Source organism: Alexandromys fortis, unplaced genomic scaffold (genome assembly GCF_014885135.2).
Source record: "Alexandromys fortis isolate MF-2015 unplaced genomic scaffold, M_Fortis_MF-2015_v1.1 scaffold_129, whole genome shotgun sequence".
Taxonomy (NCBI): Eukaryota; Metazoa; Chordata; class Mammalia; order Rodentia; family Cricetidae; genus Alexandromys; species Alexandromys fortis.
The window spans coordinates 3795658-3822433 of NW_026068022.1; the positions used below are offsets into that span (position 1 = coordinate 3795658).

Consider the following 26776-nt stretch of genomic DNA (forward strand, 5'->3'; position numbering starts at 1 on the left):
CTCTAGGTTACCCTGAAGAGACTTATCCAGTGTATGACCTTTCCGATAGTATCAAGCGTAGGCAAGAAACAATCCTGGTGGATTACCCTGATCCAAAAGAGCCCTCTGCTGAAGAAATAGCTGAACGAATAGGGGTGATGGAAGAGGAAGGGTCAGAGCATTTGAGCTGGGATCATTTGCCCACTGACCCTGGAGCCCAGGAAGATAATTCTGTTACCCTGTGTGATCCTAAAGCAGAATCATGCTCCTGCTGTTTTCATGAAGAAGAGGATCCTGCTGTCTTGGCAGAGAATGCTGGTTTCAGTGCAGATGGCTACAGTGAGCAAGAGGAAGCCACCAAGGAAGACTGGTCCCAAGACTTCACAACTGAGGGGTTGGCAATCAGCACTGATAACACACACGTGGGTGGCATGTTGAGGAAGCGCAACCTCCAGAGTTTAGAGTGAAAGCAGCCTGTTTGATGATGTATCCATTACTCTACTCCCAAGGTATCTTTCCTTAATTTCATCCATGGCCCTGTGCCATCTGTATTCAATAGCATAGTTTTGGGCCACTACCATGGATATTATTTATCCTTCCTGGTGCTTGCTCACCTGTCTCCTTGTAAAGTAGACATTAGTGTGAACACAGGACAGCATCATCTCTTCCTGCCTTTCTGCATCAGAGACACTAACTCATTAGGTAATTATACTTGTTTGATTGTGCCTGGAGGTGGTATCACCTGTGCAAAGATCTGACCCCTCCACATAGGGGTAACAGAAGGTTTACCTATGAATGAACATTGATTAGCAGATGTTGGGGACTTAAGGTTTTGAAAATGAAGATTATAGACTCCCAAATGCCTTATTCTTTTGAACTTGTTAGTAGTCCCCAAGAAGAACATGCTCAATTGTGAGGATGAGGGGCCCAGAGCACACAGCAGGACAGCTGACTGAGCTGTAGCCTCCCCTCAGAACCTTCTAGGTTAAGATATCCCGGCTCCTCTGGAGTACACACGACTTTTTGGAGACCATTTTGCTTGTATATCACCTTGATCTCTAGCTATCCATGTCCTTACTCTGTTGAACAGAATTGCCAATCCAGAAGCACCTTTATATGTCCGGTCTGCGGCTAGGGGAAATTTGAGGCTTAAGTCTGAGTCCTACAAAGCTGAAGTTTGAGGCTGTTGAAGCTCCAGGATGGCCTAAGTATAGTGGTCCTTCCATGAGGAGGTCAGGGGGCCAAGGCTCCACGTCTTTGTGAGGCAGGATGAAACCTGTGAATCCTAACAAGGGCGAGTCAATTCAGTTCCATGTAAGACCTGCAAGTTGAAAGAAGGTGTGTCTCTAAGGACATGCCCAGCCATGAAATGGGAAGCCCAAAAGTTAAGTAATTCTGTGAAAGTTGGATATAGTCTTTAGAGCTCTATTGTGCCTGGTCTGAATATGATGCCAGAAAACAGTGTGGACCACTCAGGAACACACTGGCTGCCATCAGAAGGTATGGGGCCACAGCAAGATAATCACTACTACAAAGATTTACGTGTTTGGTGAACTAGAAAAGGCCCTGGATATTGAGTCTGGAAATCCACTGCACTGCATTGATTCCTGTATAGAACACTGATTGAAATGGCGAAGAATGCAGTTAGCGTGGACTAAAGATAGTCTTGGTGTAACTAAGTGTAAAAAGCAATGTAGGTGCTCTTGTTTTGCAAAATGTTTTCTGTGTGGGTCCCTCATCCACTGTGTGAAGTTGATTTAGGATAGCCCCGTGTTCTCACTTTTGTCCACAGGATACGATCTCCTTATCACAACTTGTTTCTCTCATTCACTCATCCAACATTGCCTCATGCCGAGTACAAAAAGGTTGAGTTTGTATCTTAAAGAGTTCCATTTTACTATGGGAGTTTGACAGATGCACTGAAGACTATAGGAAGGCTCGAGATTGTGGATTCTTTGGGCACAGAAAACTGGGTCCTGATGCTTCCCTGCACCTCTGTCTGTAGAGTTGTGGATTGGTTCCTTAGGCAATCTGAGCCTGGTGTGGGCATCTGTAAAGTGAGGGTTGTAAAACGCAGGTCTCTCAGGGTCTTAAGCTGTAAATGAGCTAGTTGGTGTGCACAGGGCAGCCTGTGGTGTGCACAGGGCAGCTTAACAGGCTCAGGCATGATAGAATATCACATGGCTGCTATTTTATTACAGTGTGGACCCAAAACTACAGGACCATGCAAGAACAGGAATGCTTTTCCCAAAGTAGCAATAAATTTCCAAAGAGACTTTATGTCACACTAAGAACATGGGCAAGGAAGAGAAAGGACATTCTGGCAGAAAGAATGGGTTAGCAAGAACAGTGGGGTGTGTAAATGGATATTCGGCTGAAAAGTGTTAGAGTCAACTCTGTTATTATTGGGGTGAGCTATGGAAACAGTTCCTGCCAAAAGGACCAATTAAAGTTCTTGCCACTGTGGATATTAGTTTGCATATAGGAATATATTTGTCTGTATACACCAGAAATTTCAGTGTACCTTTCAGTAATTTAGAATGTAGGTTTTTTTTTTTTTTTTGGATATGATGATTTTACATGTATATCCAACCCAGGGGACCAGCATCAAGGGATTGACTTTTATTGTGTTATTCATGTCTCAGTATTCAAGGCTGCAGACTTCATCAAGGCCTTGCTATGAGTTTTTCAGTGACCCCTGGGGCACTGTAGCAGCAGCTGGCCTAAAAAGCCACTGCATCACCTAGGACCATGCTTGGTAAATAAAGTGGGTGATCAGCCAGAAGATCCCTTCACAATGTCATGGTAGGAAACGGGACAGTGCCTCATGTAGTGCTCAGGGACTAGGTCCAGAGGTGTGCTGAGTGGAGATGGATGTAACTTCTAAAGTTTTTTGTACCTTAGACTTAGGTGATAAAATCATTCATGGTCTACACTCAGGCACTTTGAAAAAAGGAACTTATATACACATGGCATAATATTTTCTTATCTCTGTGACCAAATACTCAGCGAAGGCAACTTAATGCAGGAAGGGTGTATCGTGTGTGGACAGTCCTTCCTGGCAGAGGGGCCGTGAGGACTGGTTCAGTCAGGGAGCAGAGAGAGATGGACACCAGCACTCGGTTTGTTTCCCCTTTTATTCAGTCTGGGACCCCAGCCAATGGGATGCTGCTGCCCACAATGAAGATGGGTCTTCCTCCTGACTGAACCGTCTTATAAACTGTCATAGACAGGTGTGTTTCCATGGTATTCCGAATCCCATCAAATTAGCAATTGAGAGTAACCATCGTGGCAACAGGTTTAAGGTAAGATCTTCCTGGACATGTGTTCTACAACTTTAGGATTTTTTATCAACCTGATGCGTGAACAAGACCCTTTCCCCTTTTAGAACATCCTTTATTTGGTCTTCCTCACAAAGGCAGAAGCTAAAGGGCTAAAGGAGCCAGACCATGGTTCAGGCAGGAACTGCTTTTAATTCACATCAAAAACCCCCGAGTAAATAAGTGAACCCTACTTATCGATCTGCTCTCCACTTGCCCTTTATCTAGACAGTTTGTATCCACAAAGAATATTTTGTGTGCTACCTGTTGAGCAGTGATCGGGAAGACCATGAACCAACTATCCTGCAGCCTTAACCATCAGCATGTCTAAAACATACCTTCTAGTAGCAAGGTAACAGGCCATTCCTTCACTTCATAGGGCACCAGTTCCCTTGTGGATGAACTGGGCAGCATGTCTGCCTCCTAGGACTGTTTGTGGAGTGTCTATCCCACAGTGAGATGTGCAGTGGGTGCTTAGCACCATCACTTGAATCTCTTGCTGCTGGGCTGCCCCACTTGACACCCTCTCTGAGGCCACTCTGGATGCCTCAGGTGCAGGTCACTCTATGGGGGGGGGGGGTGACGTTAGGATGACTTCCTTCAAGAGTAGATATTAGCTTTGATGCCTGATGCTTGTTTTCCTTTTTAAATGGTTCCAGCTCTGACCATGGCCTAGAGTGACGTGGCTGGGCCTTTCCCACCCTTGAGTCCTATAGCCCAGTTCTGTCCACAAGGACCATGTCCACCAGGTACACTTAGGAACTGTTGGCCAGTTCCTTTAGGGTGACCCAGAGGACATTGAAGTATCATTTTTGCACACTATGGATGTGATACCAGGGAGAAGACAGTGTTGATCTGGATGTCACTGGTTTTAAACACACATTGCATCTTTTTGTTGCTATCACCCACCTGACCCTTTGAAGCTCCTGGGAATGAAAGGAATGGAGAACATTTTTAAAAGAGACACATTTTCTCCCTCTGTGAAAAACAAGGACACAGCAATCAAACAGTTCAAGTTTAATGTGTTGATACATGTCTGTATTATAGACAAACACTACATTCTACAACATACATAATGCCATTATGGGAAAATACCAAGTTTGTCATTGCACATACAATAAAAAAATACATTTGCTTCAGAATACCAAAAAGTTTATTCAAAAAGTCACTTAATAAAAGCACAGTTTTGCAAGTTTGTCTAAAACTCCAGATAATTTTAAACAAAAATAAAATGTCTGACCACCCCAAAATAGGAAAAGACAATCATGTGCAAATCGACAAATCGACATACATGTTCTAGGCGTTGTGGAAACTGGCTAAGTGTGCTCCCAGCAAGAGAAATGCTGCCTGTCCTCACCAAGCTGGAGCTGGGCTTCCCCTTGTATGCAACTCTGTGGTGCTCTATAGAAGACCCTAAATTTTAGCCTCATCTCCAGCTCTACCTGGACCTTAGTGGGGGAGGAGGGGCAGGAGAACAGAGGAGAGGGGTGCAGTGTCTTTCTTCGGGAAGAAAGAAGGCACAGTGATGAGCTAGGAAAGGTAGTGATGAGATCAAGGGGTAACCTTCACTAACCAAGCTTTGACAGGCCTGCATCTTTATCTTGCAGGTAAAGAGACAGACACAGGAATATGTAGTTTGCTCAAATGTGCTAGCTGCTATAAATGCAGTTGTATACTCCTGGACCAAGTTACCTCTGTGCTGAAAACCCAAACGCATCCCAGTACTTAAGATCTTGAAATGACAGAAAATTGCAAGCTGGAAGTGAATAAGGGCAGGTGGCCATAAACTAAAGTAAGAATCCATCCCATAGCCTGTTCTGGAGACTAGAGCGGGTCTACTAGCCAGAGCCTAGGGCAGTGTAAGGTCCCAACTCTGCAGGGCAGTTGGGCCCCAGTCACAGTGCTAGGCACCACAGAAAGCATGCTTTGATGGCACCTGGCATCCTGCAGTCCCATGAGGGTATCACAGCTGGGGCAAGGAGTACAGAGAAGGGAAGGCCAGGGCTGTTACTGAGGGGAAGGCAGGCTGTCCACCAAGGAGATGGGTGTTGTGCTTGCAGAGCAGAGCTGTGGACGTAGCTCTTCCCTGCAGACCCCATCAGAGCAGTCATCCCTATGCTCACACTAAGAACTGCTTCTACTTCTAAATAAAGTTTGGAGGCAAATACCTTGCCATTTCCAAAAAGATGGGAAAAAAAATAAACTACTTCTACAGTGTTGTTGCTCATCAATGAAGAAGGGAGGTTTACCAGAAGTTCTCTTCCAGCCTGTCATCACACATCCTGGCTCCCAACACCTGTCTTCCCATAGGCATGAACCTGCCCTGCTTCCTCTTAGTGTCAAGATTGTTAAGGCACCATCACTACACCCTCTCAGCTCCTCCAATGAGACCGACACTACATTTCCTTGATAGTCTCCTGCTTAGGACCATGGAAGAAAGCATGGAAAGAAAGGACAGAATCCACAGTGGTCACAACTGCCTCCTTATTTTCCTACTCAAACATAATCTTAAACTTCTGTTGGTTGATTGCAGATTGCCCTTTCCTCTAGACACATGTGCACATGCGCACACACGTACACACACACACACAGAGCACCTTGGAGCCAGAAGGACAGAAAAAGCGAGACTCGGACTTGGGGAAGCTAACCTCACCACTCTGCAGAGGAAGTGTTTTGGAGCAGAGGGTGGAGGGTGGAGAGTTTTAGGGTAGAGAGCCAGTAGCACAGAGGAGCTGCCTAAGGTTCCAGCTGCCCCACACTCTTACGGACTGTTCACTCATCCTACCATCAGTGTGCTGCCTAGCCAAGGACCAGCTAGGAGGAGAGGGTGTGAAAGGTAAGAAAACGTTACTATGGGAGAGGCTGAACCCAGGGGACCCTGAGGCCCTGGTACTTGAGGTCCATGGGCCTGTGCTCAAGAAAAGGCAATGTCACCAGGAGCCGAGCCCCAAGGCTGGTCTGAAGCAGGTGACTCAACTGCTCTTGTCACTCAGTGCCCAACAACGGGTCTTGTGCTGAGGCTACCTTTCTCCACAGTGGGCCTATTTCCTGGTGCAACCAATTTATATTCAGGTAGCCAACACCCTCTTTTGTGTGCTAAAGCAGAGAGCGGAGGCAAAGAGTTTTCCATTGTGCTTCCAGTTCCACCGCTACCACCAGGGTCTCTTCTACCCACTAGACTCCAGAATCAGCCTGTTCAACCTTAAAACTGTCATCCCAGAGAAAGAGCTTGACTAGAATGAAGATCTGGTTCCTACCACTCTTAACATCAGATTTCTCCTTATCACGAAAGGGAGGGAGGGGAAACACAGGACTATGGGAAGGAGACAGATGGCACTGTAATCTTTCAGGAGCTAGGCCAGCCCCAGCACAGAAGTCCTGGTGCGCTCGAGACACTAGACTGTAAACAAAAGGCTAACTTACTGGAAGGTCCTCTCATGGAGATGTATGGCTCAGGTGTGTCAGGTCCTGCTATAGCAGTTGGACCTTGCTTAGAAGGAAATAGGAAAATCCAGGGTTTTTTTTTTTTTTCATAAGTAATGTTTCCATTGACTTCAATCCAGCTTCCTTGCCTGTAGAGCCTCATTTACATATTCAAAGTATGACTTTACTTTTTTAGTTTCTACTTAGCTGTTCTGAGCATATCTGTTTTAAAGCAATGTCTAAAAGTTCTTTGCTTTCCACTGGTTTCTTACCCATCTAGGCAAGAAGCTTGCAAATGACAGTCAAGGCTTGGGCGCTCCCAAGCCCACCAGATGAGTGGTGCCATCCAAGGAAGAATGGCAGTGGAGGGGATGAACCCAGGCTGCCAGCCACATCTACACAGAAAGTGTGCAGTGGCCCTGCTGAGGTCTGTGCACAGCTTGAAGTCCTCAGAGAGGGCCAGGCACAGGTCAGATCCAAACAGACAACTTTCAATAGGGAACTGTCTGATGCCCTACTGAAAGGTTTTCAATCTTAGATATTGACTCCGAGGTCCTAAGTCTCTGGAAATGGGAAGGGAAAGGGTATGCAGAATGGACCCCAGAAGGCCAGGGTCTAGTTTCTGGGTAACAGTAGGAACAAAGGAACTTGAGGTTCTGAACTCTGCCGTTAACCAGTTAGGTAACCATGAGACAAGTCCCATGTTCTCGGGGATGAGCATTGCTTTTGATGAGCCATACCACCTCTGAGCGCTGGTGGCCCTAAAATGCCACATTCCATTCCCCCTAAGATTGCCCTCAGTGCTCTGGGCGTGCTGGCCACAATGGGAGCTGGGTCTTCCGGAGAGGACATTCTTCCTGAAGCACAGTAACCTCTACCCTACACGTGTGTCCTAGGAGTTGTGCTGGGGCTGTTCAACATCGGAGAGCCCTACTGTAGGGGAAGGCTACTGGACGACTCCTGTAACCCCCATCCACTCAGATATTTGGCCTTGAGAGCTGGGTTCTTGCTTCTGGAAGCAACCAATGAGCTACCACTCTAAGCCACCAGCTAATTCGCACAGCCAGGCCCCTGAAAGCCTAGCAGGGTCCTGCCACTCACCTAGCCCCATTCCCAACTTCCCTTAGGCCTGATGATCCCTTCTGAGGTGGGAGTACTTTCTGCTGACCACCAGGCCCTTCGCTACATAAAGCCACGTGCCCTATACATACGCATGCACTCACTGCACCCCCACCTCCTGGGATACCCGTTGTCCTCTGACTTGTAGGCTGAGTGGATGGCTGGGCCACAGCAGCCCTGCCTGTGCTTCCCCTTCCACTGTACCTCCAGCTGAAGAGGCTGCCCTGTGTGGTAAACACAACTGTGGCAGGGACTGAACCCAAGATTGGTTATGTGTGTTGACCTTGGGGCACAGAAATACTCTTTTCCCTTCACACCCATTTGCTATCCCCCTGCTTCAGCAGCAGAGGCAGAGCGCCAGTTTCTGGTTGGTAAGGCCAGAAAGCCCGCTGAGGGCCTATTAACAGAGGGGAGGCAGAGCTGTCTCGGCGGGCAGGCAAGCTCCACTCCAGACCGGGCCACCCTAAAGGCAGAGGAGGCCTCTACTCGCAGGCCAGCTTGCTGTCAAAGCTGGACAATGCAATGGCAAAGGCCTGCAGTGCACACAGTGGGTAGTTGTAATCCATGGTGAATACATCTTCTGCTACCCGGCCAAACTGCATGACGATGTAGTCCGCTGTGGCCATGCACAAGCACGGATGGTGAAGACAGGAAGAGCAGACAAGACACAAGAGGGTAAAGGGGGGAGATGCACACAGACAGCAAGGGGTAGGGGAAAAGGACATCCATTTGAAAGGTGTTTCCAAGCCCCAGAATCTGGGGCTGGGGCTCTGATCACTACAGCTAGAATATACCCACATCCCGTTACTCTGGCTGGTATGGACCGAGGAGTGAGGGCTAGGCATCACAAGTACAGTGCCAATACGGGGGAGGGGGGCAGCAGGGGGGGCAGCGATACTCACGGTCATTGCCGTGGATGATCTGGAAGTTCTTCACAGAAGCCTGTGTGACGCGCCCGTGGAAGTTGAGTACATACGACTGTGTGTCGTCATTCCAGACTGGCGTCTTGTTTTGAAGCTCAATGATGGTCTCCGTGTTCTTGTTCTGCCAGCGTGCTAGCAGTGTCTCGTGCTCCTGGCAGCAGGGGAGTGGGGACAGCCTTACTTGAGCCACACCCCAGCCTTGGCATCACATCCACCCAAAGGGAGATCTTACCCAGTTCCCTAAACATCCAGGGTTTCTTAAATTGTATCCCCTACACAAAAACCTTGGGGGAATTCTGCCCTCAGAAGCTCATTCAGAGGCTGGGGCCCGGGGAAGTGTTAGAGACTCACATTGCGGGGACGGATACAGACTCTCTCATGAACCATGTTCATGCCTGGGACAATCACACTCATCTTCCGAGGTCCCTTGAAGCCTAGGACATTTGTCTCCTGGGAAAACAAGAGAATTTAGTACTGGTTACCTCAAATTGCTTATCCCTGGGGAAACTGAGTCAAGGAGGTAAAGAGGAATAAAATGGCTGAAACTTGATAGTCTAGTGGTCACCTCTAAAGGTAGCACAGCCTGAACTCTCATTTAAAGCCCAGCTTGCTTCAGTCCGTGGCAGCTCAGCACTTAGATCCGCTCACACGAACTGGAGTCTTAATACTTCACTCTGACACCCATTCCTAACCTATCCACAGTTTCCAGATAACACCAGAATCTAAGGTCGCCAGACAGCCACTAACGCGACTCCTTGTTCCTGCCCTGGGCCCCCAACGCTCTCCTCCCCACCATCTGGTCTCAGCACAGCACCCTGGTTGACAGTCCTACTAAAGGGTATGTTTTCTTCCCCGCTGAAACTCTTACTCTGTCTCCAGGGCTTACTGATTCGGCCCTTGTCTGTCCTTAGTTTCCTTGCTAGCTTAAGTCTCTTCTGAAATCACCCTGCCCTCAGACATACACACAGCTGGTTTTCACGTCTGATTTTTACTCAAGAGTTACCTTGCCCTCCCTGCTGTCCCTCCTAATGGTCCACACACACCTTGGCATTTCATATATCCATATTTCTAACTTGATTTTTAGCTCTAAGCATTGATCAAGAACGTACTTATTTCACTTACATCCGTCTTAAGGCTTGTCTCTCAATAAGGATTTAAATGCCATAAGGGTTTGTTTCTATTTCCAACGTCCTAAGTCTTTTCAGCAGTACCTGGAATGTAGATGGGCTCAGGCTGCTTCTCTAAATTTGGCCAGCAGGTGGCACTATGGGATCATCTGAAATGGCTATGGAGTCCTAATAGTCTCCCTGCCCAGATTCCCAGGACACCCATCCTTCACTTTGGTAAATGAAGAAACTAAGTTTGTAACAGAGCATGACTTATATTTATGTTCCAGTCCCGTCCTGGTTGGTATAATGTTAGCAGATGCCCCACCTCCAAGCTTCAGTTTCCAGACCCCAGAGGGAACAGCATCTCTGTTCCGAACTGATTCTGAAAGGGCCCTGGTCCGTGCAGTGCCTGGCACTGCAACTGTAGCACGGAGCTGTGAGTGAAGTCCAGAAAGGAACCCAGGCATCTACTTCCTCCTGGCGAAGAGCATCCTGGGTCAGGCTGCAGAGCCAGGGATGGTTCTCTGAGATCCCTAGGCAGTTAGCCCGCTGTGGTCAGCGCTCTAAAGACAGGTAGGGTCTAGGTCCCTGTCCCATACAGGGTCACTCTATAGAGGACAGCCCTTTTAGACATAGCCTTGACTATCCGTCAAGATAAATGGGTGGTCCCCACCCCAGTCAGGCACCGTGGCCTGAGTTTCATGTCTGCCTAGAAACCAAGGACTCACATAGCACACAGCTGCCAGCTCCTGGCGCAAAGTTCCACTTTCCAGCGTAGAAGACGATGCCTTCTGAGGGTTGACGCCATTGTCATAAACAGTGAACTTGGTGCCCATCAGGTTGGACCTGAAGAAAGGCACAATCAACAAGCTCGTATACCTGTCCCCATGCCGTGGCACAGCCACAGCCTGTTCTCTTACAAGAAGCCTACAGAGCATTATGGGATAGACCAGGGGCAGACCTGGGACCCTGTGGAGTTACCCCACAAGCAGTCAACTCTAAGTCAACTAAACTCAAGGGGCATCTCGTTTCAGTGAAGGAAACCCAAGGAGTCAGTGTTCATAGGTTTCTATGAACCATAGGAGGGGAGAAGGACACTGATATTTCTGGAAAGGAAGCAGAGTGGCATCTAGGAGGCCAGAGAAGGTTCTGCACCTCACGGAGAAAGGCTGTCTCTGTCCTTTCCAGGGCTATGTCCAGCTTTGGTCACTCATGTTTCCACTTACTCGTCCTCAATGAGACCTCACTTAAGGCCTCCCCACCTCACTTCTTCAGGACTTCTGAAGACTTTCTGGCCCCTCCCTCCCTCGCCTTCCTGGAAGAGCACAGGTACCGCAATTTCCCAATATAGCTGTCGCCTCCCCGAGACAAGTCTGTCGGGTCCACAGAGATGAGGTAATTGGAAGTTTTGCTCTTCTTTCTCTTCCTTCCCGCCAGGAGGAATACCTTAAAGATGAAAGCAATTCACATTCCAGATCTAGCCTCTAGCCCATAATTATGGTGATCACCCACACATCTGGGCTCACACACAAATGGTCACCTTGCTTCATCTCCCCCAACACAGCTATATAAGCACACAAGTACAAGGACTGACAAACCCGAGTCTACACGAAATACTATTTTCCCTGGAGAACTGAGAGCTCAGAGTCAGAACTGAGTTTCCCTCATATTCCAGCCTCCCGGCCTTCAACTGACAACACATGCCCAGAGGAACTCACCTTCTTGCCGTCCTCACGGTCTAAATGCAGAAAGTAGGTGGGGTACATGCCCCGGTCCATCCCCTTCTTGTCCCGAGTGATACGGCATTTGACAGTGATCCCCTGTGGGGCTGGCCTCAGAGCAAACTCCTCTAGATCCTGGACCTCAATCTCCACTGGTGGCTCTGGGGCTGCTGGGCTGGGGGCTGAGGCTGCCTCCTACGGAGAGGGAGAGTAAAAAATGAACTCAAAAGGCTCTCCACTCCAGGCTGGCAGGCTAGGAGAAGAGTGTGCCTCCTGATTCAGTGCGGGGAAGGAGAGGGAGGCCAGGATCTCGGAATGTGGATGTGGGGCTGCCATGACCCAGAGTAAGGAGCTGTCCTCTAGCCTCTTCCTTTGCTCAGCAGTTGCTGGAGGTGGAGGCAGGGATAAGGGCAGGCTCTCAGGAGGGCATCCTGTTCAAGTCCAGCTCTCCCTGCATGCTGGCCCTTTGACCTTGCTGGAGAGACAGGGAGTGCAGTGGAGAAGCAGAAGAGCCCAGCTTTAGAGCCTGCATATGGACACCTCACCCAAGGGAAGCCAGCACCTCATAATGTTGACACACACACAAACTACCACTTCATGTTCTAGTCTTATCAACTTGACGTAGCATAGTCAAGGGGTGGAGAGGCTTGTGCTTGCCCAGACCAAACTCATCTGTGGCCATGTCTATGATAGTCTTGAGTCTTGATGTGAGAGGGCCTAGCCCCCTGTGGGTGCCACCATCCTTGGGCAGGTAGGCTTGGGCTGTATAAAGTTAACTGAGCGTGAACCTGAAGTGAGTGTGCCAGCAAGCAGCGCTCCTCCAAAGGCTCTGCTTGAGTACCCTCGATGACAGATGTGAACCCTTTCCTCACCAAGATGCTTCCGGTCAGTGTTTCTATTCCAACAGGGAACAAATTAGAACACCACCCACCGGCAGACCTGACCACTGATGCCAGCCTCCTACAGGGGATAAGGGCTCCTCCTCTTCACTCACCTTGACGGACTTTCTGCTGGTGGCAGAGCTAGGGCGGGTGTTGCTGTTTAGCTGGGAAGAGCTAGAGCTGTTTTCATCCTCCTCCTCTTCCTCATCAAAGCTCATGCTGCTGGAGATGCCTATGGTGAGCAGAGACCATGGAGAGATGAGCAAGCAGACAGATTTTCTAGTGAGAATTTAGGCAGTCACATGTCAATGTGCGTTCAGACGCATGACTCACCTACGCCCAGGCTCTCATACAGCCATCTGCACACACCCTCACATTGCTGTATGTCCTCCCACTCATCCAGACACATACAGGGACACACACATGAACTGGGGCTTGTCACGATTCTCTTTGGGGTACATTCCCACCACCCGATTTTAGCTCAGTCCCTACATTGCACCCCTGTTCACTCTCAGGTACATCATCCCTATGGCTCGTTTAGCAAAGCCTGAGCCGAGCCGACCCTGCACAGGGAGCCTCCTCTTCTAAGGGCCACGGGTGGCAGACCCTGCACAGGGAACCTCCTCTTCTAAGGGCCATGGATGGCAGACCCTGCACAGGGAACCTCCTCTTCTAGGGGGCACATGGGTGGCATAGGCCACAGACCCCGACATGGACTCTGGCTTAGGTCCTCGCTCAGTCTGTGGGTGGCACTGACTCTGCTTTCCTAGCTTGCCCTGAGCCGGTCTCAGTTCTCCTCCTTGACCCAGAATGCTACTCTGGGGGGCCTTAAAAGTTCTTTCCTCGTGAAGTAGTCTTTCAGTAGGTTCCTCATAGTGTGTCTGTATCTGCCGGCTGCACCCAGAACTCCCTGGAGTTAGGGCTCATGCTAGAGACACTGGGTAGTGAGTTTCCAAGGAGGACCTGCCCGGGCTCCCAGCAGCTCAGCAGACAAATGGACAACTTGTTGTCCAAACAAAAGGGGGAAAATTCTGCACACAAACTGGGGCTTCATGGGAGCTACAGACAGGGTTAGGCTGCTGGCTGGCTACCCCAGTTCGTACTTCTTTTTCTTAACTCAGCCTTATCAGGAGCCCTGGCCCGAAACTTCTCATCTGACTCCAATAATGCCCCTCCCTCTATGACATCCAGGGACGGACTGGACCAAACATAAGAAGGCTATTTTCTTGGAGGAGACTGTAGCTAAGAACCTGGGACTGAGCTTTGGTCCCAGCTGGGCCCCCATGGGGCTCACCCTTCCTCTGCATCGTGGCACGGAGGTCCTGCCCGCTGGGCCGTGTGCCCCCACCGGCTGCTGTCTCCCCTGCATCCTTGGCGTGGTCTGACTGTCCCACAGTCAGGATCTGCACTGGGCCTTGGGCCTCAGACTTGTCTTCTGCCAGAGTTGTTGGCCCGCTGGTGCCTGCAGGCCAGATACTCCTGAGTTACATCAAGAGGAGCGGAAAGCCTGGATTCTCAGGCATCCAGAAGGGAGTGGGGCGGATGACAGGACCCTATGCAAAACCTTGTTTGCAAAATTGGCTTAACAAAACCAAACTAACAACTATTGTAAAGGGGCATGGGCTTCATTTCTTCTCTTCTTTCCCCCAAGATACCTGCCAAGGGTTGGTTCAAAATACTCCACATCCTTAAGACAGACAATAACCATCTATAAAACCAACTGCACAGTGGAAAGAACAAGACAGGAAACAAAGATCAATCCAAAGCACAGTTGCGGGCAGTAGTGCTTCCCGGACACAGACATCTACAAACTACACATGCTGGTGTCCTCTCTTCGCACACTCCACACGTACAATACACTCGCGTACGTCATCAAAAATAGGGCCCTCCTCAAACACCACGGCTGGCCTAGTCGCCTTCCCAAGCACAGGGCCTCCCGTCCCATGTGCCCTGTCATCTGCTTGCAGAGCCCGCCTTCTTTACATTCCCTGCCCGAGGGGCTGCAGCTTGAGTTACAGAAAAAGACCTGGCCCACGGGGAGCAGCTTCTCTGCCTGGCTGAGCTTGTCAGCTCTAAAAACTCAAGGATCCTGACACTCCACTGTTCAACTATGACGTAATGGCTGGATATCAATGGCCTTGAACAAGGCTGGAAGAAACAGTAGCCAGGAAACAGGACTTGGGGTAGTGGCCACCATCATGTCATTGATCTCTAGGAATCTGTTAGACTGAGGGGCAGAAGGAACACACTGGTACGTGGGTCAGAGAGTTCTAAGGATAGGGCAGGAAGTTGGGAGAAATCCACATGAGAAGGCAGAGCTGGCAACTGCTGTGGGAGTGGAGAGCTTCCACCAAACGAGCATCCTGGCTTGGGATTGGATGAGGGAGCTCAGGCTGAGGTTAACTGGGAGGAAAGGGGTGGTCCTGGGCCACAGCTAAGCAGTACTTCACTTCCTGGCAGTCTGACAAAGCCTTGCACACCACAAACTAGCCAAGGTACTCAGGAGCTAGCCAAAGCCTACTGATGGGCAGGCACCCTGGGCACACCTGAGCTCCCGCTCATCTGCACCACCTGGCGTCTGGAGGATAAGCTCTGCCCCCACAGAAGCCAGGCCTCTAGCAGGTCTGAGGAGAAGTCAGGCTAACCTTTATGCTTTCCCTTCTTCTCCTTCCTAGGGGCCCCACCCTGGCCCCCCGATGCAGCTGCTGCCTTAGTTTTCTTGGCTGAGGCTGGTGCTGGTGGACGGGTGGCTCCCAGTTGCACACTGGCAAGCGAGTCGGCCTCTTGAACTGCTCAGAAGAGAACCCAAGACAAAAATGGGCATCAGGTGAGATTAGCGCTGCCACTTGCCCACAGGTCCCACCCAGCCCCGGTGCAGCTTTTCACCTACAACATCAACCCACTCATCTCAACCAGCCATGGGTCAAGGGCAGGACCTCAGCCTTCTACAGTGTCGTCGACAGCTAGGAACCAAAGTTCTGAGCCTGGGCAGGTGCAGGGGGGGTGTCATGAGAATGTGCCATGGAGGACGGGAAGGACATAAAGGCTATGTCTTCTAAAAGAGAACACAGACAGGATAGATACTCCTCCAGAAAGCCTGCAGAGCCCGTGGGATCCAGTGTAAGGGAGGAGGGGCTGTATGAAATGAAGAGCTAGACACACTAACAGGGAACTATTGGGAAAGGCACAACCAGTGTCCTCTAGGATCTCCATATAGGAGGGCCCTAATCTGCTCAAAATCTATGACAGTTCTGAATGCTCAGAAGATGACCAACAACAGCCTCCAGCCTGACAGGCTCCCCCGCTCCTTCCTCAGCCTCACCTCTGCTACCCAGCGTGCATCCAGCTCCACCAGGCAGCTTTTAGTGCCGTGCACGAACCACGCTCCTTTTATGTTAGTGTGTCATTGCCTGATTGTCCTTTCCATCTGAGGAATTCCTACTTCTGACTTCCTGGGAGCTCCAGAGAAGCTGTCCCCCGCTACCCAGTGAGAGCCAGTGCCTTGCCACCTCCTCGCACAGCCTGGCCTCTTCCCACAAAACACACTGCAACCACCTGCTGAACTCTCCCACCTAGACCGGAAGCTCCATGGCCAGAGACCACACTTGTCTGCTCTCTACATACCCACAGCCACTAGTATGCATCCTTTCACTGGATACTTAGGAGATTCATGTGTGTGTACCATAAATGAGCTTGGCCACAGGTCAAACACTGGGAGTGTCAGTTCCAGTCACTCTCTTAGCCACCTCTGGCAGTGAGTGCCTGCATTAACACCACCAGCCAGCAGGTGGCAGGGCGTGAGGTAGTTAGAGCTAGGGATGTAGTGAGCAGAAGCAAGGGTGTTGCTCAAACAGCAGGCGTGCAGCAGCCTCTCTCAGCTTTGTCCATCACTCAAAGCTGGACAAAGATAGCGGGCCCCAGAGAAACAGCATGTCCAGTGTATCCTATGGGGAAGACCCCTAAAGGCCTCACCTATTCTGACCTCAGTGGGGAACAGCAAGGACCTGAATTTGGGACCAGTAATCACTGTGGTTTCTTCCATTTTCAGAGTGCTAAGGCTGACTCCCTCTTTTCATAAGTGAAGCAAAAAGTATGAGAGAGGATAAGCAACTTGCCACATCCACGAGCAAGTCTTGCCATGGTAAGAGGCAGTGGCAAAGCAAGCCAGGTTGCACAGGACCAAAGCCAGTGGCTATCTTCCCTGAAGGAATTATAACATAGCAAACCAAGTACCTAATGCAATCCTCAGCCCTGACAAATGCCCAGACACAGCTTTCATTATCAGGAATAAAGTGTGCTTCCTCAGAAGATGTGTGTGCGCATGTGCCAGCCGCGACCTACGCAATAGGTGAATGATACCTAAGTCCTTCCCTTTAACGCATCACGATGCTGTGGGGTGAACTAACAGCTGAGCTAGCAGAATGGGAAGAACCTGAGACACTGTAGGGTAGGGGGACAAGGTCTCTGGTCAGAGGAAGAAAGTCCTCCCTGAACTGCAAACAATACCTGCAGCTGAACGGTACTGGAGGCTCCAGACAGAAAGGAACCCCAGAAGAAAGCACTTCCTAAGCTACCCACAAAAGCCAGGAAGGTGCCCATGGCCTAACTCCCAATTAGATCTGTGCAGGAATCAGCCACCTGCATGGCTGGCACCTCCCAACAGAGGGCAGTAAAGACCGAGTCCGTCTAGCTCCTGTCCCCTGCCTTCTCCCTCACAAACCCTGTGGCACTGAACCCTGGAGAAAGCTGGGGAAAATCCTGGACACCCAGATGGGCAGAACGGGCTCTGAGATATTTCCAGACTGGGCTCTGCTGAATTCCAGATGTAAGGAAGGCAGCCCTGAGGGATTCAGGCCTCAGCCAGGAGCCGCGACCTCCAGGTCAGAAGCCAGGCACACTGAGGAGGCAAGAGCTCAGAGAGGAAGAGGCAAATGACAGGGAGTGTCTAGCCTGAGTTAAGACAGGAAGCCGGGAGAGGGATTCCTCACAGGAGAGAATGCTTGTGGGGCGTAGGAGCTCGAGGACAGATCAGAAACCTGGACCTTGGAACTCCCAGATCCATCAAGCTAGAGCCTTTTGGCCTCAGAACCTGACACAACTGGACATAAACAGGAGCCCACGGCTAAGGATATCTCTCTGCCTTTTTCACCCAGCTGTCCAGCTGAACCAGGCACAGATTCAGCCTAGGCAAACCCTACAGGGTGAGTCCTGCGGTTCCCCCAAGTCCTCTGTACCACTGATCTCCAGGGTGCAGTACTGCGGCACAGGGGATCCTCTAGACTAGCTATCCCAGGGCAGAGGCACGGTGTACCTTGGTAGCTGGTGCTGCCACTGCTGCTGAGGTAGGACTCCACCAGGGGCGCTTGCTCCTCTGATTGCCGGGCCCGCCTGCTCCGGGGTCGCCCGTCTGCATTGGCCTGCACCATCAGGGGCTCCTGGCGCTTCTTCTTCTGCTTCTGCTCCAACAGGGCCCGCTATAGAGGCACAGGGCAGGCACAGAGGTGGACTGGCCCTCCACCTCCTCCAGGAGGAAGGGGTTCCCACAGTGGAGCCGAAAGGAGCACCCTGATCTCTGGGCTAGGTTCCAGAAGTTAGACTGGGGTCTCTAGCCTTCTCGGGGTAAGGACTCATGCTGCCGGCATCCATTGACTGGCAGCTCGGCAGAAGAGGTGAGGACTAGAATGGGGTTAATATAATAATACAGAGCTGATACAAGAGAGAGTTTGCTTCTCTAACCATCTGACAAGGTCATCCAAAGAAGAGGGACTCATTGCTCCTGGACCGCTGCTGAGCTTCTGCCTGCCCACCAGCCCCAGCCTTACTCACCTGCCGGTCAAGCTTCTGCTGCCTCAGGTTGCTGCCCTCATCATCTAGGACACTGCAGAGGGAGAGAAAGGTATTCAGGGCCGCCCAGTGAGGTTCCACGAGGTGGTCCAGACCCCACCCCCATCCTTTAACTTCCTTTCATGGTTCCCAGTGAGTCCACGTGGTGGAGGGAGAAAGAAAGGAGGCTGCTGTCTAGGAGCTAATTCAAGACCAGAAGGGGAAGGGGGTAGTAGAGCACTTGCCTAAGGCCCTGCATCTGATCCCCCGTACAAACAAAGAATGCCTTCAAGACTGGGTGTGGTGGATCATGCCTGTAATCCCAGCTCTAGGGAGATTGAGATAGGACAACAGGAGCGGGAGACTCAGGGTCAGCCTGGAGACCCAATCTTAAAAATTAGAAAACAAAGCCCCCAAGCCACATTTCTGCCATGTAGCGTCTCCTCCTTCATTGCCTTGAGGACTTCCGAGCTAGCCTGGCCCTGGTAAGAACAGGATGAAGACCCTTCCGATACCTAAGCAGAGGCAAACCTGACAGAAAACCAGAGGTACTCAAGCAAGGGCATCAGTCATTAGCCAAGCCCAAGAATGCTGGCCTCCTGCCAGGACTTGCCCCTGCAGTTCCTTACTATCTGCTTATCTGCTCTCTCCATGACACCTGCTGGCAGGAGCAGAAAGGTCTGACATCCAGACTGGATCTGGTTTGGGCCCAGTGGCCTCTGATCCTGGCATTTCTGTGCTAGTGGCTTGGTCTCAGAAGTCCCTGTGTGATCTCCAGAGGTCAGTATTGGCTTCCTCTGTACCAGTGGGTGAGGCCATTTACCTCTGCAGAGGACAGTGCTGGGGACAGAGGCAGCTCCCTGGGTCATCCCAGGGACTGGTCTTGGCTAAGCAGAACAAGGACTATGCTGTCCTCAGTGCCAGTGAAATTTCTAGAGACATCTAGAAAAGGTAAGGTGAGCATCAGCAGAGTCATCTATCTGCAGAGAGGCTCCAAGGCAGTGTGGCAACAAAGATGTTTCAGGAAGTGGTGACCTCACCACCCTGTGCCACAGGCAGGAGCTTTCCTACCACAGGAGCTGTCACTCTCCCTGGACCTTCCGTGCAGTTGTATCTGGGGTTGAATGCTATTTTCCATGAACGCAGTACTTCCTCTCCTACCATCCCCACATTTCCTGTTTGGGAAGACGAACAAAGAGCCACAGGTTGCAGCGCTGTTTATCAGCAGATAAGATACAGGTAGTGATAAACTAGCCGGCCTCCATCTTGGGCTTGTAGGCCGTCTTATAATAAAGACAGACTAGGTTCATTCCTATTTATAGTTAAATCTGTTTCTCAAGGATTGGGCTCTGCCCCACCTGTAACCTTACCTACACATGGTTCTGAGCTGCCTGTTCCAGGGAATGGCAGCCCTGCCTTTGTTTCGGGAGTTGTTAAGACCAACTTGTCATGCTGGTGTTCTGCTTGGGTGGCCCTCCCCCCACTTAGTTGCCTGCCAAATACGCCTATTTGCAAACCCCCTACTCCTAAGCTACAAAAACCGGATCTTCTCCACATCCAATGCTGATCTCTTGAGCCCCACCGTAGGGAGAGACAGCAGAGGAATATGAATAAAGCCTGCTTTAATTAATTTGGCCATAATTTGAGTCGGTGGTCTTTCTCCTCAAATCTGTGGGATTCACAGTAGAATGAGCCTAACTGTGGCTTTCAGAGAAGTATGAACCAAGGGCACAGTCTCAGAGATTCTTGAAGTCAAAGCCTCTCTCTCAGCAGAGTCCAGAGAGCCACCCACCCACCCACTCAGCATCAGGTATGTTCAAAGGGAAGGGTGCATGCAGCATAAGGGGCACTGTTAGAAGTGGCCCCTCTAGGCCTAGCAAGCGGACCGCGGGAGGCCCTGTAATACCCGCCCACCCGCGTAACACAGAGAAAACCGGGTTTCTAGGAGAGCTGCAAGGATACTGAGAGATGACAATGGGGCAGGGACAAGCTTGTCCTGGGAGGTAAGGACAAGGCATCTGGGCAAAGACAAGCTCCCCGGTGAATAACAAAAGAATCCCCAGCACAGCAGCTTGAGGAACAGTGACAATAATGACGGCTGTCTCTGCTGTCTCGAGGGGGAGCAGAACCAAAGCTCCCTTCCTGCCCCCACCCGGCTAGCCCTGCCTCTTGAGCTCCCCTTGCAGCATCATTCCTGGGGTGTCTGTCCTTCTTACAACACCTCCCAGGCCTGCCTCTCCGATGGGCACCATTCTAGGCTATACTGAATGATAACCATGCAAGGAGACATTAATGGCTTTTTAATGACTTTGGTTCCAAATACGGAATCACTGCCAAGCCCAGGCTGCCAGCTGCAGCTTCGCCAGGAGGCTCAGACAGAGACAGGGCACTGATGGATGGGTCTTCCAGCTGACCCTGGCGGCTCCTTCATTATGGTCACCTCCTACTGGAAGCCAGACCTAGAAGGCCAGGGAATGTTCTAGTCACTGGCTCCAGTCTGCAGTATCACCCAATTTGGCTGCTCTATCCAGGGTTAAAAGGGTGGCAACTTCAACTCCCATGGAGACAGGCTATCTACAGCCACTCACTCCCCTGGAGGGACCAGACAGGTTTCTAGGGACTTGTGCTGTGGGCTGGAAAAGTACAATATGGCCAGTATTATTAGGAAACCTGTTTCCATCCTTCTCTTCCTCCATTCCACTTTGTAAACTCTAAGTCACCATCAGTACCAGAGGCCCAGGCCAGGACAACACAGAGACAGACTCGGCCATCTGGATGCTCCATCCAAGCCCATTTTGCAGCCTGCCCCTTTCTCCTACTTCATTCCTTCCCTCGACCATAGCAGAAGCTGTTCTGAACCTAAAAATCAGAGCAATAGGCTATAAGGACAGGCCAGCCAGAATGACTGGCTGTACCCCCTGGGCCAAACACCAAAATGAGGGAAGTCTATAGCCATGGCTCCCACTGCCTAGCAGCTGCTTGGCACACAGTTGGAAATGGGGGCAGTTCCATAGGTAAAAGGAGCTCTCTGAGGATGTGCCATCGCCTTCTGGCTAGGGGTTCCCAAAAACACTAGGTGAGTTAAAACTGGCGGCATTGGCTTTGGCTTGGTAACTCAGAACTAGTGGGGAACACGCTCCAGAATCACTTTTGTTGTTTTAAGCAAGTACCACGGGGTTCTCTAATAATCGGCCATGCAAATGATTCTTGTGACCACAGCCAGTGATTTTCAAAGAATAAGACACTGGAGTCTGCAGAAGGAATTGCCTGAGGTTGTCAAAACAAGGCACCTGAGGCTAACCTGGCAGTAGAACTATAAGGTGTGTGTGAGGGGGGAGGGGGAGGGTGTCTAACAAGCGCGAAAAAGGATAGGAAAACCAGAGTTTCGCTTAGACTCAACCCAAAGAAGAGTTTTCCAGTCACAACTGGCTGGTGGAAGATGTCTGACAGAAACGCAACATAATGGGGCAAGGAAACAGTGAGAGGTGTCTATGTGGGCCCTTGTAACCTGATATCCTCTGGGGCCTGGAGCTGCACCTTGCAGGGGTTCTGGAAGGGTCTATGTGGACCCATGCAGCCTGATATCCTCTGGGACATTGAGCTGCACCTTGCAGGGGTTCTGGAAGCTTTGCTGTGATGTGAGAGCACTTGGGTGTGCTGAGATGCCAGGAATGGGACCAGAAAGTTACGGAAGCCCTAAATGTTGTCTGAAGTGTGACATCCCTTCGGCTTAGAGAGGCAGCATTTTCTCTATGCTGGGCAGTGCTGAAGGCTCAGCCAGACATCGCACGAGATCCCCTGCTCTCAAATAGTTCATGCTTTGGTGAAGGAAGCCCTGAGCACTACAGGCAAGAACACTGAAGATGCGTCTGAACGGATAGCGCTGCTCTTGCAGAAGACCTGAGTTCAGTTCCCAGCACCCACGTGGCAGTTTACAACTCCCTATAACTCAGCTCCTTGGGATGTAATGCCTCTACCAGCTTCCACCAGCTCCTGGATGCCCATGGAGCTACAGGCACACACAAACACTCACATAAAAATAAACAAATACAAAAGCACTGAAGACAATATGCCTGAAGCCGCAGTCCTTCCTCGGGGTTCTAGCCACCTATAACTTACAAAAGGCTGCAGGGCCATACACTACAGGCATCGAATACTCGTCAGAAATACTGCTTAAGAAAAATGGGCAGAACTGGAAACGACTCGTAATGGGAAACAAAAGGCAAAACATGATTCTAGCTGTTGATCATTACAAATGAAATGATCTTAGAAATGACTCCTTTCTAAGTCAGAATGTGAGCTTAATCCACGATCATTATTAGACACTGAACCAAAATTACCCCTAAGAAGATTAGCACCAACTATCACTACTTTGAAGAAAATGAGCCGAGCCCAGGGAATGCAGGATGCAATCAGCAGAGGAAGAGTGAATCCTATCAGAGGAGCTAACTAGTCAGTCTCTCTCCCCGATAAGCCACAGTCCAGTCAGCCGTGCTGCGGCATTAGGGAAACCTCACGCTAGTCGGAGCACGTGTGCACACGCTGCCCCCTGCCCAGCTGCCAAGAAATGCCATGTCTTCTGTCCCAGTTTTCTGCCACCAGACAGACCTGTGGCTTTGCCTGCCATCAGCAGCCTAGTAATGCAAAGGGCCATTTGGATCTCCTCTCAATATGGGTCTCCCCATTGGGAAGTCCACTCAAGTCCAGTGCTTCTCCAGACTCTGTACCTGCCCAGGAAGACTGGACAGGGCAGGGGACAAGCCTTCTGATGACAGCCCACCCCCAGCTGAATACCTACCCTCCCAATGCTACAGAACGAGAAGGCAGGTGACAGGAAGGGGGAAAAGCAGCAGGGTGGACCGCCAGGGTGCCACGCTGCTTTCAGGGCTAGGATTCCAGGGTGGCAAGCTGTGCTTTCAGCTGAGTGTGGGAGGGAGAATGGGGGGTGGTTAGGCTTGGGCTGGGTTGAATGCCAATCACCCGTTTCAGGATACCAATGCCCTGGGCACTTGCGACAGATTTCTTAGAGACAACCTACACCTCTCAGAGGTCTCTTTTCTCGGGAGCAGGCTGAATCCTAACTTGAGGTAGATTTTTTTTTTTCTCTACAAGCTTTGCAAGTTGCTTTAGTCCTTGGTTTCCTGGCAGAATCAACCCTGGACCACGGCCAGCCTAGTCTTTCAATTGTCAATACCTAAGCATGGCATTACCCCACAGTGTAGCCTGTGGCTGGCCACCCCCCTACGGCTGGACCCCCATGAAGGGGCTTCCACAGCACTGTGTCTGTTCTGCCCACAGGCACCACCGCTGCTGGAAGACAAATGGGCACTGGTACTCTATAGGGCTGCACCAACTTCAAGGAGGTCCTTAGTGCACGTGAGCCAAGGAAAGAGCAGAATGGTCCCAGCATTATCTGCATCCCCAGCCTGCATATATGTCAAAGGCAGACAGTCTTTTGAGTTAGTAGAACCCAGTCCCCAGTTCCCAGTAAGTGTTCTCCCTTATCCATGTGACACTGAGGTATGGGCTCACATGCCTGCAGGAAATCTTGAGTATGACTCTCTGTGCACATGTATCTGTGTGTGTGTTCCTGTGAAGACAGAAAATAACTCAAGAAGCTTTCACAGAAGCTGAGCTCAGAGGCAGTCACCATTTTCAAAAAAAAAAAAAAATCCCTGAATTTCCAGGCCTATGACAGGTGCTTGTTGGCAGAAAGTCCTGCTTTTAACAAGCTTCAGCCAGTTCTAGCTGGTTTCTATTTGGGATTCTTATCTGGACAGACTCCTGGAAGGGCTCTGTCAGAAGCACTTTCTGTCAGTGACTGGGCTCAGCATCCTTGCCTAGGGCACGTGGGTCCTGAGTGTCTGATTCTGCAACTCACTGAATAAGCACCTGGGTCAGAAAAAAAAAAAAGTGGGTCTTGGCAGTCCAGGAGCCTCTTTACACACATGCATCTCCAGGAGGCTTAGAGAGGCCGGTAGCCCATGGCAACTAGAGAGCCAATGAGTGGCCACGGATGTGGCGCTGCTATGGCAATGAGCTTTTTTCCCTGGTAATAGAATTGAGTAGAGTGGATGGAGAAAGGCCTGCACCTGTGTGAGCTGGAGACCACCCCTCCCCCACCTCCCCCGCAAAACCTTGGGCCTGACATAGGTCTGACCAACCAAGTATTCAGGAACAGAAGGTGGGCCAGGGCTCGTGAGTGCACGTGAGCGTGTGAGGGCAATTTTCTGTATTATGAGCTAGTCCCTTTAACAAGCAGGTTACTACTACTGAATCTCTGAAAGGTACTGAATAGTACTTGTGAATAGGTAGTATGCTATAGTCCTGTACGGATGTGAATGTGCACAGATTTGTAAGTGTGCACCCGTGTGACCCAAGGATTAAGGTCTACGGAGAAATATGGGTACGTGTATAGGTAAGCTGCCTTGTGGTCTGGATTCTAACTGTCTCACAAAGCTGCATGAGCATCTTTGGCCCAGCGCGCAGATGCCTTGTGTGTGCAAGCGTGAAGATGCAGGAGTGTGTGCGCACAAGCTATCCAGGCGCATGTCCTGGGTGCTGGGCCTAGGAGGCGGCTCACAGCAGTTCCTTTCTCCATATGCCACCAGACTCAACAAGGCCAGAGATCCTTTCAGAACCCCGAGGAAGGTGGAGCAGGGCAGGAGGCTTCAAGAACCTCAAAGTTGGGATGAAAAACCTCGGCATCTCCAACCTGTGCCCTCGGTGTTGGAAAGGATGCGGAGGGCATTAGTGCCCTGCTTCCAGGCCAGATGGCCCGACCGACGCTGCATCCCGATTCGGGGGGGGGGGGGGGGGGGGGGGGAAGGTGTGTGCCCTGGCAGCGAGCTACCGCCCTCTCCCAACCCTCAGCGTTGTAGTGGGGGTTCCGCACGCGCCCCGGGGCCAGGAAAGCCGGGCCCTCGTACCTGTAGGGAATCCAGTCGGAATGCGGCTTGGAAGTCATGTCTCCCGGGGGCGGGGCGGCGGCTGCGGCTTCCAAGGCCGGGACCGCTCGGGGCTGGCGCGGGGACCCTGCTCAGCTCTCGGGCCGCCCCGGACCGCATCCTCCCGGGCCCCGCCGCTGGGCCCCGCCGAGGCCCTCTCTGCACGCCAGGGCCCCGGCCGCGAGCTCCCAGAGCGGGTGCCTGTGCTGCGCGGCGCAGAGCAAGAAGCAGCGGGAGTGCGCGGGACCGCGGGAGCGCGCAGGCTGGAGCGTGCCCGAGGCGGGAGAGGTAGTCTGCACCGCAGGCACCGGGTCTCGCGCCCAGGGCTGAGATCTGAGTGGCAGCCGCCGCCCCGCCCCTGGTCCCGCCCCAGCGGAGACCCCACCCCGGCCCGTGGATGCAGATCGCGCAGCGCCCACCCACCCTCCTCCGGGAAGGACGCTGTCATCCAGCCCAGTTTCTCCCTTTAGGACCTCAGCTGTCTCGGATTTACGGGGGACAGGACAGAGTAGGGGGACTCCAGTTAGAGATGTCTGAGAGCCTCTGGTATGAGAAGTGAGGCCTGCTTCCTTCTCAACTTTCCATTTCACATTTTAAGTGCCTGCCTCCAGAACCCACTGATCTTTAGTTTTAGTAAAAGTGTCTTCTTAGCCAGGGTCCTTCTTTTGGAACTGACACTTCCCATCATCGCTTCCACAACCAAGAGGAAGGTTATGTTAACTGCTACACTCGAGCTCCTTAGAGAGTTAGAGCATTAGTGGGCACGATAGCTTTGAGAAGCAAATATGTTATCCCATTTCCCAAAGAATGAAGTCTGAGAAATGCTAACGGACCTAAGGGCAAAGAGCAAGGAAGTGTTGGCGCTGAAAGTGAACCAGGATCTCCTTCAAAGTTCTTTTAGAGGACAGCAAGACCTCAAGAAAGATCCTCTTAACCTTGAATGCTGATGAGGTCCCAGCTGTGACCAGGACCCATGGTTAATAACAGGCCAGGGGGAGGCAGGGTGGAAGATTCATAGCAGGGCTAGCTGGAAGCAGGGAGAGGCCAGGCGCTCAGCGACGCAGCAGGCTAAAAGGCCAGCCCGAACCCTGTAGTAAGGATCAGGGGAGGGATTACTGATGAGCACAGTTCCTGGGTGTCCTCAAGTGGACACTGGGCTCAGCAGCACCAGAGAGCCAGAAAAGCATCCTTGGGGAGAAGCTCTGGCAGGGCTGGAAAGAGTGTGGGAATGATGCTCATGTTTAGGGTGGGGTCCCATCTTACTGCCCTGGGGCGGAGCCATGATCCCCACCCGGGGCTTCTTCCAGCTTCTCACCTTTGTCTCCCGCATAAACTACAAACACAATAATGATGATCAGTGGGCTGTTTGCTGGGACTTTGTTGGGAGAGATCTGTACAACCTCATTAATCCTTACCACCACTCTAGGAAGTGTATAAATATTATACATACTTTTCAGCAGAGGAAACCAAGGCACAGAGAAGACAAGCGTCATTCTCAAGGTCACATAGGTGGTTGTTCACGACTGTCAGC

The 26776-nt window shown here is 51.1% G+C and overlaps 2 protein-coding genes across 5 annotated transcripts in view; one reads left to right on the forward strand and one right to left on the reverse strand.

Annotated features, from left to right (window-relative positions):
• Window positions 1-2447, forward strand: part of Ric3 (RIC3 acetylcholine receptor chaperone) — a 49480-nt gene extending 47033 nt beyond the window's left edge. For all 3 annotated transcript variants that reach the window (XM_050163333.1, XM_050163334.1, XM_050163335.1), the window contains one exon: window positions 7-2447. In XM_050163333.1, the coding sequence (XP_050019290.1) occupies window positions 7-446 (440 nt within the window). In that variant the 3' untranslated portion in view covers window positions 447-2447. The remainder of the gene's footprint in view (window positions 1-6) is intronic.
• A 1856-nt stretch (window positions 2448-4303) lies between these two features.
• Window positions 4304-25557, reverse strand: Tub (TUB bipartite transcription factor). Of its 2 annotated transcripts, XM_050163325.1 has the most exons (12): window positions 25228-25557; window positions 18302-18353; window positions 17787-17949; window positions 15121-15264; window positions 13770-13937; window positions 12589-12707; window positions 11592-11789; window positions 11207-11319; window positions 10602-10719; window positions 9116-9214; window positions 8744-8915; window positions 4304-8457 (listed from the first exon to the last, which is right to left on the reverse strand). In XM_050163325.1, exons 1-12 carry the CDS (start codon window positions 25263-25265, stop codon window positions 8324-8326), a joined length of 1518 nt encoding a protein of 505 aa, XP_050019282.1. In that variant the 5' UTR covers window positions 25266-25557; the 3' UTR covers window positions 4304-8323. The 2 variants fall into 2 exon arrangements, with proteins under 2 accessions (XP_050019282.1, XP_050019284.1); XM_050163327.1 differs by lacking the exon at window positions 15121-15264.
• Window positions 25558-26776: the final 1219 nt, after the last annotated feature.

Coding starts and splice junctions, on each gene's coding strand:
- Tub (XM_050163325.1), bottom strand. CDS start 25,265: ATGACTTCCAAGCCGCATTCCGACTGGATTCCCTACAG. Junction 9,215..10,601: donor AGCTGGCAGCTGTGTGCTAT/GTGAGTCCTTGG, acceptor TTGTTTTCCCAG/GAGACAAATGTCCTAGGCTT. Junction 8,458..8,743: donor GATCATCCACGGCAATGACC/GTGAGTATCGCT, acceptor GCATGGCCACAG/CGGACTACATCGTCATGCAG.